The sequence below is a fragment of the Cervus canadensis genome, chromosome 4 (genome assembly GCF_019320065.1).
Source record: "Cervus canadensis isolate Bull #8, Minnesota chromosome 4, ASM1932006v1, whole genome shotgun sequence".
Lineage (NCBI taxonomy): Eukaryota > Metazoa > Chordata > Mammalia > Artiodactyla > Cervidae > Cervus > Cervus canadensis.
Window position 1 is genome coordinate 29,719,588 of NC_057389.1, and position 13,964 is coordinate 29,733,551.

Consider the following 13,964-nt stretch of genomic DNA (forward strand, 5'->3'; position numbering starts at 1 on the left):
ACCACAAGTAAATCAGGCACTAATCATTAAGCTTACCCACTTGAAGCTGGTAGAGTTGAACCCGTGTGCCTGTTTTTACCAAGTTTCTCACTTTATCACCTACCTATTGTGTAGGTAGTGAATTGTATTATTTTCAGGATCCTAAACTTAGGACTTGAGATGTTCAAGGCTTGAATTTCTCTAGAAGTCAGGCTGGCTCACACACGCTATACAGTAGGATCCAATTTGGGGATCATTGATGTGAAATGAATGTGTGAGAAGCTGACTTGGCTTGATTGCTCAGAGCAGGGAAAAGATTCCTTACTTGAATGCAAAACCAAACTACAATGAGGTACCACCTCACGCCAGTCAGAATGACCATCTTTGAAAAGTCTACATTGTAGACTCCACAAATAACATATGCTGAGAAAGGTGTGGACTCAAGGGGACTCTCCTACACTGTTCATGGGAATATAAACTGGTACAACCATTATGGAAAAGAGTACAGAGGTTCCTCAAAAAACTAGAAATAGAGTTGCTATGTGATCCAGCAATCCCACTCCTGGGGATATACCTGGACAAAACTATAATTTGAAAAGATACATGCACCTCTATGCTGATGGCAGCACTATATACAACAGCCAAGACATGGAAACAACCTGAACGTCCATCAACAGATGAATGAACAAAGAAGATGTGGTACATATTTATAATGGAATATCACTCAGCCATAAGAAAGAGTGAAACAATGCCATCTGCAGCAACACTGATGAACTATGTGAAGAGATTATGAGAAAGACAAATGCCATACGATATCACTTACACGTGGAATCTAGAACGTGACACAAAGGACATATCTACAAAACAGAAAGAGACTCACAGACCTAAGGAACAGGCCTGTGGTTGCCCAGTGGGAGGAGGGGAAGGGATGGAGGAGGAGTTGAGCATTAGCAGATGCAAACTATTATACATAGAATGGATAAGCAACAGGGTCCTACTGTATGGCACAGGAACTATATTCAATATCCTGTGATAAACCACAAGAGAAAACAATATGAGAAAGAATATATATGTGTATAACTGAATCACTTTGCTGTATGCCAGAAACGAATACAATATTGGAAATCAATTATATGTCAACAAAATTTAAGAAAAGAAAATATTTCTTTCTCAGTAGATTTAAAGGCAGCACGCGTTGTTAGGTAGTGTTCGTCACTCAGTCGTGTCTGACTCTTTGTGACCCTGTGGACTGTAGCTGCCAGGCTCCTTTGCCCATGGAATTCTCCAGGCAAGAGTACTGGAGTGGGTAGCCATTCCCTTCTTCAGGGGCTCTTCCTGATCCAGGGATCAAGTCTGGGTCTCTTGCACGGCAGGCAGATTCTTTACTGTCTGAACCACCAGGGGAGCCTGGAGGCAGCACTAACCTTTCCTATTTATTGCAACAGATTCCACGTTTCGTTTCTAACTTTTCATTTTGACATGGCTCCTTTTAAAAGAAGTTCACCTATGTAAACCTCATGGGTGGAGTTAAAGAAATATGTTAGGGAAATAAAAATTCTGATGTCCCATGAATTTGACAAAAATCATGAAGGTGGTACATGAAAGAGCAAAGTGTGAGAAATGAGGGATTAGGGTGTTTCTAAACACTGCCCTTGTTAATGAAATAGCTCGATTGTGCCCATTTCAAAAAACACCAAGGAAGTAACATCTTCAGGGCCAAGAGGCAAAAGCTTACTCCTAACATTCTTAAACCAACTTACCCAAGAATAAGTGAGGAAACAAAGAGAAAGCAATTTTCGTCTCTAAACACTTCAATTTTGCCCACTGTAGGCATCAACAGCTGAATTAAAATATACAACAAGTTCGGAGGCTGATTTCAGGAACGGCTTCTGAGTATGCCAGAGGAACTACTCTTAACAGCCACTCGATATTTGTTTCGCGAGGATCAATTATATACCCCGACTAATGCACAGTCAGAGCGTGCAGCCGGGCCCGCAGTGCAGGTGGTGAATGCAAAACACACACGGAGAGGCCTTTTAAGCAGCTAAATGCACACCCCATTACAGATCCATAATGCAGAATGGGCGCTCATCTGCAAATGGATGGAGAGCGAGGAGTTCTTAAATGGCTGGGGTACTTAGGGCTGAAAGGCCGGTCCCTGGATGTGCAGCCGGAGCACACACGGTTTTAGGATTAATAATACATCGAAGTGTGTCAGTGTTAATATACATTTACAGCTCGCAGGCCATGCAGCAGAGGGTTCAGCCCATTTGCAGCCATACAGAAAAGGACTATTCTGTCCTTTCTCTCATTAATGCCTTCACTCCAAGGAAAATTAGATTATGCAAGAAAAGCCATTCAAACGCTATTGAGGTTTTCCCTACTTTAAAGCCTTTGCTCAGAAAAAGTGCTCGGTACCGTGAGGCAGGGTGTCATCTACCTGCTTCCATCAAAGCCCATCAGAACTGGAGCCAAGGAGCGCCAGTCTCTGCTGTCTACTTGGGGGATGTGTCCACATGCCCTTGGGCATAGTGTGGTAAGGAGAAAAGCGGCCGAGAGAACGGTCTGGTCCGGTGGATCCCTGCTCTCTTTTCCTTTTGCATCTGACAGGTTTACCAAACCTTTGACATGATCCTGTGGTTAAGGATATGAATGTAGGTGATGTCATTTAGCAATGAGTCTCACACAGGTGCGACCAAACCACAGTCCTGTTCACTTATCAATCAGCATTCGGAAGGATGTGGGAATTGCAAATCTTTGAAATACTGTGAATATTCAAAAATACCATACAATTTTCCCAAGCCATTGTGGTGAGGGTGGTACTATTTAGCATTTACAGAGCGGCTTTATTAACGATTGCCTCTCTCTTAGAATGTCAAGGCAGCATGGTCTTTTGAAGAAGAGCACATAAAAGGATGGAAATAGTATACAGATATATAAATAAATATACTATGACATGTGTAAATAAAAGATGGTAAAACTAAACCCTCCAAGGGCTCCCAAAGTGTTCTGCTAAGAGCTTGGGGGTATATTCTCTCATTCCATCCTCACAATGAATTTAGGAAGAAATTCCCTAGTTTTCCAGAGGAAGAAACCAAGATTCAGAAATGTTAGTTCACTTGCTAAAGGCCACAGAGATCCTGAATGGGGCTGGAACCCAGGAAGGCCTGACTCCTGAACAAAGGCTTGGAAGCTCTCTACTGCTGTTTTTCAGATCCACTCACTGGTGGGTGGGGAATCACTGTAGTCAATGTATTTCATTTTTTAAAAGTGAAATAGGACAGAATAGAAAAGAAACATGAAGTGTTGTTTTATGAAAGTCTCGTTTTAATTTTATAGCTGTATTTATCATGAACAAATACTTGTGTGTGTGTGTATGCAGCATGTACCATGTCTAAAAAGTGTGAGAAGCTCAGCTCTCCACTGCACTTGCCTGTGATAGCATCACTTGAAGGTCAAACTCAAGGTCTCTTGCTAGCTAGATATGGGCCACTAAGTCCCCTGTTTTTGTGAGAGTCATTTTCTTTCTTCTATTACCTTTCCCCCAAGAATCCCAGGGCCCCCGTCATTCTGTGCAAAGCAGTGTAGATAAATTAATAATACAATTTAAAACCGATTCCACCAAGATAAATAGCACTTCCTAGATTAAGAGCGTAGCTGGCCAGAATGAATGAAATTTACTAACCCTGAGATGCTTAATCTTCCATTACACAGAAGTTAATGATTATAAGAAAGGAGTGATGGTAATTCACTTCTGCTTTTACAGGAAATCTAACCATCTCATTTTTAGCAAATCTTTCTTCTCAGCACACCTCAATGCCAAGGATAACTGCCCTGCTCTTATAGGTATATTGGCCAATTGTCATATATCAAAGTCTCCTCTTTGCCAAAGTGTTAGGACGCATAGCTTGCACAGGCTTACAAGATATCCCAGTGGAATTTGCTGGGGAGGCAACCTTGGTGCTCCCTCTCCCAGCCCCACTAAGAAGTCTCTTTTCCATTTTTCCAATCATAGCAGGGAAGTGGCGGTAAATACCTTTAGCGCAGTCTGCTCCTAAAAACCCTGGGAAGCAGTGACACAGCCCGGACACACATTCACCATTCCCATGGCAGTTACGTGGACAGTCCTGCACTGAATCTGAAAAAGAGAGAATGTGAACAATTACTTTTTGCTCTGCCTGCTGGTGAAGCAATTTGGTAGCCAGCCACCTACTGTTTTTCAGGAGCAGTGGCAGCAACCTCAGATGCCTCCTGGGGGCTGGTAAGGAGAAGTGGGTGAAGTAGGGGAACAGGGATGGGTGGGAACTAGGGCAACTTGGACAGTGCATGGATGTAACCACTGCTCTCCATGGGATTAGCCCAGGCAGGAATTTGAGCATAGTACTGTGACAATTTTCCCTTTCTCAAAAGAAACTACTTATCTGAATTTAAAAATTGCAATGTTCTATGCTGGCAAGTTTTTTTTTTTTTTCTTTTGTCATTACTTATTTTTATTTATTTATTTATTTTTTTTGACGTACTCCTTGATTTATTTGCTAAACTGCAAAGTGCTATTTAAATGTAAGATCTTATTATAAAAATATTATTTTACAAGTAGCAACTGAAAATGCCTCCTGTATACTTTATTTTTTTGACTTTTTTTTTTTTTATTATTTTTTTTTTCCAGTGGGTTTTGTCATACATTGATATGAATCAGCCATGGATTTACATGTATTCCCAATCCCGATCCCCCCTCCCACCTCCCTCTCCACCCGATTCCTCTGGGTCTTTCCAGTGCACCAGGCCGGAGCACTTGTCTCATGCATCCCACCTGGGCTGGTGATCTGTTTCACCATAGATAGTATACATGCTGTTCTTTTGAAATATCCCACCCTCACATTCTCCCACAAAGTTCAAAAGTCTGTTCTGTATTTCTGTGTCTCTTTTTCTGTTTTGCATATAGGGTTATCGTTATCACCTTTCTAAATTCCATATATATGTGTTAGTATGCTGTAATGTTCTTTATCTTTCTGGCTTAAGTTTTTAAACACTGTAAGCCCCAGCCTGCCCCCAGTATCACCCTATCAATCTGAGATTTGGTTTGAGATGTGAGGTATCAACTTTTAGCCTCAAGTATAGAGAATGATTCTCCAAATGACAGAGATGGCTCCCGATATCAGGTTGGCAGAGTAAAAAATTCCCCTGCATTAAAGAAAGTAAGTCTAAATACCTAAGACTGATCAATTTTGGCATGATTTGGGGATTCATTAAGTAGTAGGTTTGGGGTGGTACAAAAGTCCTTTTATGCCTAGCTTTTTGCAGAACTTATTATTTTTTGTGTGTGTGAAAATCAATTAGTTCACCCTTGTTCTCACCTGTATAGCCATCTTATTTCATGATTTACTTTGCTATGTGTACTCTCAAGAAATGCCTTCAAAGGGATCATTTTGGAACTTTTTCATGTTGATTTGGGTCTGCACAGAAGTAGATGTATTCTTTTAAAATTATGATTATTATTATCCTCATTTTGCCTTACATTCAAATAAACACATTTAGACTTTCAGGTTCTAAATTACTAAGATGATGAAAAGCCACTGTGCCCCAAAGATGACATGACATAGTCCATGGAGAGCTAGGGACACTGGCTTAGTGATGCGCATGAGACTATGAAGTCTAATTGTCCCTAATGGAATGATAAGGCCTTCCTTTAAACTGAATTTCCCATTTATTTCTACTCTGGACTGAAAAACCAAACCATGCTTTCTTTCCATAGTTTTATTTCTCAGCTCTCATTTTCTAGAATCAGGCTGTGGTTGGTTTCTGGCAGTAGGAGAATTCAAGCAGTCCATCTGTGTTTCCAAAATCAGTATCAAGCCAATTTCTTTTCTTCTTTTTTTGTTTTTGGCTGTGTGGATTTTAGTCCCTGGACGAGGGAGTGAACCTGTGCCCTCAGTGAAAGTGCAGAGTCCTAACCACTGGACCTCCAGGAAATTCCCAAGCCAATTTCTTTAGTGTCCAACAATTATCACTGCAGAATCAAATCCTTGAAGTTGGCTCTATAAAGGTGGGCTGAGAAGCATCCAAGTGGCTATCAATTTGTTTCATGTTTCATCTACTCATTGTCCCTTTCCTGCTTTCATTCAAAAAGCATTAGGTTGAATCATACGAGGTAGCTGCTTTGGCAGGTCAAAAGCCAGCAATTTCACATGATGGCTGGAGATAACTCGCCATGGGTCTCGTGTGTTTCTGAATGTTTTATGAGCAGAGGCACCGACTGCCTTAGCTCTGGACTATCTTTTGAAAGGCTGTCTGTACAGTGAACAGCCTTAGGAGATATAGCATCTGTCTTCAGAGCAAAGGGCAGGTTTAGTTACTGTCCAGTAGAATAAAGAGAACGTCTCCCTCTGGAGAAAAGCACGGGCAGGCTCACTGCCCGTTTGGAGACTGGAGTAGCGTAAGCGAAGAGTTCTACGTAATGTAAGCCGCTGCCCCTGCAGCTGTCACCTGGGCCTGTCTGTGTCGCCCTGTGGGGACTGGTGTTTGGGAAACTTGCACATCGGCTGATATTCTCAATATTACATTGCTCTGAGGAATAAAGCCTGTTGTCTCTTACCCAGGAGCACCGCCTCTTCTGATAACATTGATGAGGCTGTGGCTGACTAATAATGTGTTAGCTTACAATTAGGGTGAGACCTCAGACCTGCCACGGTCCTTGAAAGAGGGGTTTACTTTATTAACTGAGCATCTGTTATATATATTAGTGGGGTTTCCCTGGTGGCTCAGATGGTAAAGAATTTTCCTGCAATGTGGGAGACCCAAGTTCGAGCCCTGGGGTCAGAAAGATCCCTTGGAGAAGGGAATGGCTACCCACTCCAGTATTCTTGCCTAGAGAATGATAACAAGGCACCCTACAAGGCACCGTTGAATACAGTGGTGACTAGGAAAGACATAGTCCCTGTCCTCACAGAACTTCCACTGTCATAGAGAATACAGGTTAAACAAACTAATCAAATACAGTAAAAATCGTCATATGTGGACTTTCTTGGCCATGCGGTAATTAAGACTATGCACTCCCAATGCAGGGACACAGATTTGACTCCTGGTTGGGGAACTAAGACGCCACATGTTAGGCAGCATGATGTAACTCCCCTCCCCTGCCCAGCCCTGCACAAATCGTGATATGTGCTTTGAAGAGAATGGGATATTGTGAAAGGGAGTAAGAGGAGGAAGCTACTTAGAGAGGATGGCCAGGGAGGGCCTCACTATTCCATGCAGGTGACATATAAGGGTGAACTAGAAAAGTCAAGGGAAGAGCAAGACAAAAGTATTTCAGACAGGAGGAAGATATGCAAAGGCCCTGTGGTGGAAAAGAGCACAGGTGAATCCCATGTGGCTGGGGGGTAGAAAGAAGGAAGACAGTGACATAAGGTGAAGCTGGAGAAACCTAGATCCTCCAGAGCCCTGGAGGCCACATGGATGAGTTGGATTTTATTCTGAGACCAACGAGAACAAATGAAAAGTTTTCAAAATAGAAATGACATCATCCAGCTTGCATTTTCAGAAGCCACCCCAACCGCAAAGTGGAGCTTGATTCTCACTGAGCAGCTGGGTCTGGGAATGGTTTAGTGGAAACTGACACAGCTGAGGCCAAAGCTCCCTGTTCTCCAACCGAGCATCCTCAGAGCAGCGAAGATAGGAAGGTCTTAACCACCACAGTCCCGGGGAAAAGGACCAAATATTTTGCACAGACTCCTTGCTCTTTAGTTGAGGTATTTATCTATAAGTCTCAGTTTAGAAAACATTTAGCTTCTAGATGTCTTCCTTCTCTGGGCTTCCCCGGTGGTTCTGCAGTAAAGAATCCACCTGTCTATTCAGGAGATACAGGTTCAATCCCTGGGTCCGGAAGATCCCCTGGAGAAGAGAATGGCTACTCACTCTAGTATTCCTGCCTGAAGAAGTCAATGGACAGAGAAGCCTGGCAGGTTACAGTCCATGGGATCACAAAGAGTCGGACATGACTCAGCAACTAAACAACAAAATCTTCCTTCCCTACTTCCCTCAACCTGGGTTTTGTACCCTTTCCATTATCCTCCCCTAGCTCCTATAATTAACTTTTAACCTATCTGTCTCCTCTCATCAAGCTCTATGAGGAAGAGATTAGATTTGAACTGTTTACTGAGGTATTTTCAATGTTTGGCACACAGTAGATCCTTGGTAAAGAGTTACTAAAGTGTTTACGTGTATACATGTGTGTGTATGCACACACATCTCAGAGGACAGGAGGATCCAGAATAAGCAAAAACTGCAATGAAGAGTACTTTTCATTCAATTTCCCCCAGGTCTTATCTTGGAAGCATTTCTACAGTTTTTGAGGAAAGCAACAATTATGTGATACTGCCGAAATATAGAAGGAACCTACTTCCCTCAGTCACCTTTTTTCAACACTCAATTTAAATATTACTCTTGAAATCTTATCAGTTTTCCTTTTTGTCATCCTGGTTGAAGTTTTCTTGAGGAAACAAGGCGGGCGATGAGAGTTAGACCAGGAAATGGGGTTTTTACTCAAGCGGAGGCCAGCCTCCCTGAAATGTGCACCACACTTCAAGAATGCCACTCTATAGTCCCCTGAGATGAAACTCATTTCTGAAAGCAGGCTGCTTCTCTCCAAAACACATCGGAAGACTTCCCTGAGTCAAAGGTATATTTAGCTTGATGGCTGGTTGACACCCGTCTAACGTCTTTCCCTCTGTTTCATATCACAGGGGCTTTCGGCGCTCCTGGCTGTTCTTGACGGCGAATGGTCCGATAATAGATATGTGTGGGAGAATCTCTGAACCAAATAAAACACTGTTCTTTTCCCTACATTTCAGGCCAATTACTATCATTGCTCTATCAAGATGTCTGCCCAACTATTAGGCCGATTACCTTTGACTTTCTCTTAGAGCTACATCCAGACAAGAGAAATCCTCCAGGGAGAATTGCTATTCCCAGCTCCGACAGAGAAGCAAGGGTAATGGCTGAGGGGGAAGGGCATCTCACCACCGCCGTCTGTGTCCATGTGGATAAAATTGACGGAGGGCAGAAGCCATTTTTAGATAACATGGCCCCCAGACAACTTGCTGCGTGGAAGGGAAGAGGGTTTTAGCTGGCTACAATCCAAAGCAATTCAGTGGTTAAGAACGCAGGCTCTGGAGAGTCGAATCTGACTCCACTTCTTACTAGCTATGTGAGACCTTAGGCAAGCTAACTTCTCTGAGCCTGGGCTTCCTCAACTGGAAAACAGAATATTGGTCATCCTGACCTCTTATAACTACTCTATGGGTTGACTGATCTGGTCCCCAAAAGGGCCAAGTCCAGGGCACTTGGAACATGGACAGCTCTCTATAGATGTGCCGCTGTTACTGGTTTTGCTATTGCCCGTTCCACTGGGTCTTTGTAGACTCCAGCTAAGCCAGCTACCGTGCGTGGGGTGTGTGTTTGAAGCCTTTGAGTTTAAAACACAAAGCAAACGGATGGGCCTACAGATTGTCATACTGACAGAAGTAAGTCAGACAGAGAGAGACAAATATATGACATTGCTTACATGTGGAGTCTAAAAAATGGTGCAAATGAACTTATTTACAAAGCAGAAAAAGAGTTACGGATATAGAAAACAAATTTGTGGTTATCAGGGGGTAAGTGGGGGAGGGATAAATTTGAAGATTGGGATTGACATGTACACATTACTGTACATAAAATAGATAATAAAGACCTACCGTAGAGCACAGGGAATGCTACTCGATATTCTGTAATGGTCCATGTAGGAAAATAATCTAAAAAGAGTGAATGTATATGTATAACGAATTCACCTTGCTGAAACTAACACAACATTGTAAATCAACTGTATTCCAATAAAAAGATTTAAAAAACATGATTGACAAGAAAAATTTTTAAAAAACCTACACAGGGGACCAAAAGGACATCATTTCTCATCATATTCTTATGCAAAAGATTGTTTTTTTATCTTAACATCTCAAACTAGGTCCAAAGGCATTGCCAGTGTCTTTCTTTTATGATCTGGTTTTGATCCTTTTAGACTTTTTTCCTCACTGGTACGTAATCTGCTCCTGGAAATTTTTCCTAACTAGTGGAAGATTTCTCCAGTGACTCTCCTGATACAAAGTTTATACACTTTATACAAAGTGTAAAGCAGTGCTTGGCAAACTTTTTCTGTCACGTGACAGGAAATATTTAGGCTTTGCGGGTCAAACGGTCTCCATGCAATCATTCCACTCTGCTGTTACAGCTGCCACAATGTGACAACAGATGAATGAGGCTGTGGTCCAATAAAACTTTATTTATAAACATAGGCAGTGGGCCAGATTTGGTCCATGGGCTCTGGCATGCCAAGTACTGCTTTAGAGCATTGGGCTTGTCCTGTTAGGGCCCATCTTTCCTTAGCAGAGGAATAAGCATTAACTTCAGTGCTATGGTAAATATCAAATCCTGATTTGGGCAGTTACGGCTGCTACCTGAATTTTAGGTTGGGTTATATATCTCTTTCAAGGATCAGGGAAATCCTAAGAGCAATCCATGAAACCAGTAGAGAAGTTCTTAACATGAAGTCAAGAGAAAAACAGCTGCACAAGATGTGCTCTTAAAAAGTCATCCACTCTCACAAGTGGTTACCAGCTCCATTCCAGACAGGTTCCACAAGAGATGGTACATCATCCTTCCCTCCAGGGACATGGTCATTACTTGTCCACAAATGATGGGACTGAGGCTTGGGAAGGTAAGTGACCCTCCTAGGTCAGATGTGGGAAAGAAAAGGCAGGATTTAATCCTGGATCAACCATCTTCTCCAGGTATCTAGAGAACCATGAGGTCCATGACTGAATGCTGCTGGGACAACATGGTGCTGCAGAAAGGCAATGAATAATCCCTGTAAGTCCATATTGTTTCCATCATTTCCACATCCTGGGATCTTGAGGGACTCAGTTTTCTGAACCTCAGTTTATTCATCTGTGAAATGGGTCTAACAATCTGCCATGATTCAGAGAGGTTCTGCCCAGGATCAGTTATCATCATTAGTAGATGATTAAAACCTAATGACAAAGTAAATGTAATGAAAATATTTATAGGTGCTATCAACATTCAGAAAACTGAGATCATTTCACTTCATGGCAAATAGATGGTCACATCACTTTACGGCAAATAGATGGGGAAACAGTGGCTGACTTTATTTTTTTTGGGCTCCAAAATCACTGCAGATGGGGACTGCGGCCATGAAATTAAAAGACTCTTACTCCTTAGAAGGAAAGTTATGACTGACCTAGACAGCATATTAAAAAGCAGAGACATTACTTTGTCAACAAAGGTCTGTCTAGTCAAGGTTATGGTTTTTCCAGTAGTCATGTATGGATGTGAGAGTTGGACTATAAAGAAAGCTAAGCACTGAAGAATTGATGCTTTTGAACTATGGTGTTGGAGAAGACTCTTGAGAGTCCCTTGGACTGCAAGGAGATCCAACCAGTCCATCCTAAAGGAAATTAGTCCTGAATATAGATTGGAAGGACTGATGTTGAAGCTGAAACTCCAGTACTTTGGCCACCTGATGTGAAGAGATGACTCATTAGAAAAGACCCTGATGCTGGGAAAGATTGAGGGCAGGAGGAGAAGGGGACGACAGAAGATAAGATGGTTAGATGGCATCACTGACTCAATGGACATGGGTTTGGGTGGACTCTGGGAGTTGGTGATTGACAGGGAGGCCTGGTGTGCTGCAGTTCATGGGGTCGCAGAGTTGGACATGACTGAGCAAATGAACTAAACTGAGCTGAAATGATGAATGCTAAAATACTTAGAGTTTGCTGTTGGAAAACTCATGAAATATTCTCAAACAAATGGCCCTTTAAAGGGTTATTTGACTTATAAGGGGAGCTTTTGGAAAAAAATTTTAGCTTTCTCTCAATAGCTACTAAAAAGTAGTGCTAAAATATGCCCCACATGACAAGTGCTTAAGTAAAGCTTTTGGAGATTTACCAATCTGAGAACAAAGATATGATTTCCTTCCTATTGCTCAGTTGCTTCAGTCACGTCTGACTCTGTGACCATGGACTGTAGCCCACCAGGTTCCTCTGTCCATGGGATTCTCCAGGCAAGAGTACTGAAGTGGGTTGCCATGCCCTCCTCCAGGAGATCTTCCCAACCCAGGGGTGGAACCCACATCTCCTGAATCTCCTGCATTGCAGGTGGATTCTTTACCACTGTGCCACCAGGGAAGTCTGTCCTTCTATGGTTATATCCTTGCCTTATTTTTCAGGCTTTTAAATTTTTTTTTTAAGTTTGGGCTTTCCTTGGTTTTTGAGAGAAATTGTGAGCTGGCATGAATGGTCAGCATTTACTGGCTCTACTATATGTTTAGTGATTTATAACTTACACTTTATTTTATTTAACCTCATAGTATGAGGTGGGATTTTTTAGTTCTATTTTACCACAGGGGAACCGGGGCTCACAAAAGTCCAGTGATTTGCCTACATTGTGTGGCCAGAGCTTGAGCCAGGTGGTTGGACCCTGGCTCACTGCAATTCAATCCTTGGGACTCACAGTGGCTTTTTCATGAATTAAGTAGCATTAGTATTTTATCAGGGCTAGTTTTAGGTGGATGAGACTATGAACCCTAAATTAAGGATGCTGGTTGGCCCCCTACACAGTAGAACCACCTTGGAAGGTGTGCCTTCAACAGAGAAGCCAGACACTTCCATGCTTTCTTTGATGACACAGCTCCTCAGAGATCCCATACCTACCTAAGACTACAGTGTTGAAAGAAACCATCTCTTTGTCTTTGCCATCATTGTAGAAGGCCAGGTGCCACAGGCCCACATCCAGGTACTGGACAAACACGGCTTCGTTCTGAACCAGTGTTTGTATGCTCCGGCGTTCCCTGGGCGACTCAACCACACTCCACTTCTCCTTCCCGTCCAGGCGCTCCATGAAGTCATACTGGGAAAAGAAGAGAGCGTGCTACATGTGACACGGGGTGCAGACCTCCTCCCATGACCAGCACCCTCCCCTCCCGCCCCATTACTTAACTGAGAGATACTTCTGAGTACGTTTTACTGTAATCTCATTTTGTAACAAGTAAAACAAGAGTCATGAAAGTTATAATAATAACAGTCACCACATGTTATGCTTATAATTATTGCTAATAGTTTTATGACTATAGAGCACAACCTCTTTTCTGCTTTTATGATTTTTTTCTTTTGTGTGTGTGTGTGTGACAGAGAGGGAAAGGGGGAGGGAGGTGAGTTTTTGCTCTAGTCCTCAGTGGGGTGTTACATAATACGTAGTATATGCCAAGTGTAACTTTTTAAAATAATTCCCCCAATTCTGAATTCCAAAATGCATCTGGCACCCCCAAGAGTTTCAGGTATGGAATTACTAACTTATGTTAGCAGATACCAGATACCCTTGATTGATCATTCACTCAGGGAAGGTGACAGTAGTTAATCAGAGTAGTTATATCAGAGGTGTTAACACATTATTGACCAGAGACATATTAATGCCATGGGCGTTAGCTTCCACAAAAATTCCCTGGTTGATAATGTGTTAAGAAAGAGGGCTGAGGAGCCAGACTACCTGAGAGGGAAACGTACTTATTATTAGCATCACCTACTTGTGCCTCAGTTTTCCCATCTCAAAACTGAAAATAACAGTACCTATGTTACAGGTTGTTGTGAACAATAAGATCATATCAATATGCAATCAGAGCAAACACAAAGTACAGGTGGGCTATCATGACCACCATTATTATCACCATCATTTAATTCAGTTCTTGCAAAATCCCTGTAAGATAGGTCCTATTTGTATCTTAGTTTACAAATAAGAAAACTGAGACTCAGAGAAGTCCAGCAACATATCCAAAGTCACCCAGTGACCAAGTGGGCAAGCAAAAATTTGGACCTAGATCTGTTTAGGTGCAATGCCTGTGCCCTGACCGTGCCTGACCTCCCATCAACGAGCAATTA

At 42.3% G+C, this 13,964-nt stretch overlaps 1 protein-coding gene across 3 annotated transcripts in view; it reads right to left on the bottom strand.

Moving 5' to 3' along the window:
• Positions 1-13,964, bottom strand: part of TENM2 (teneurin transmembrane protein 2) — a 1,360,160-nt gene that overhangs the window by 179,812 nt on the left and 1,166,384 nt on the right. For all 3 annotated transcript variants that reach the window (XM_043464766.1, XM_043464768.1, XM_043464767.1), the window contains 2 exons: positions 12,744-12,939; positions 4,016-4,117 (listed from right to left, as the gene is read on the bottom strand). In XM_043464766.1, coding sequence (XP_043320701.1) covers positions 4,016-4,117; positions 12,744-12,939 — 298 coding nt within the window. The remainder of the gene's footprint in view (positions 1-4,015; positions 4,118-12,743; positions 12,940-13,964) is intronic.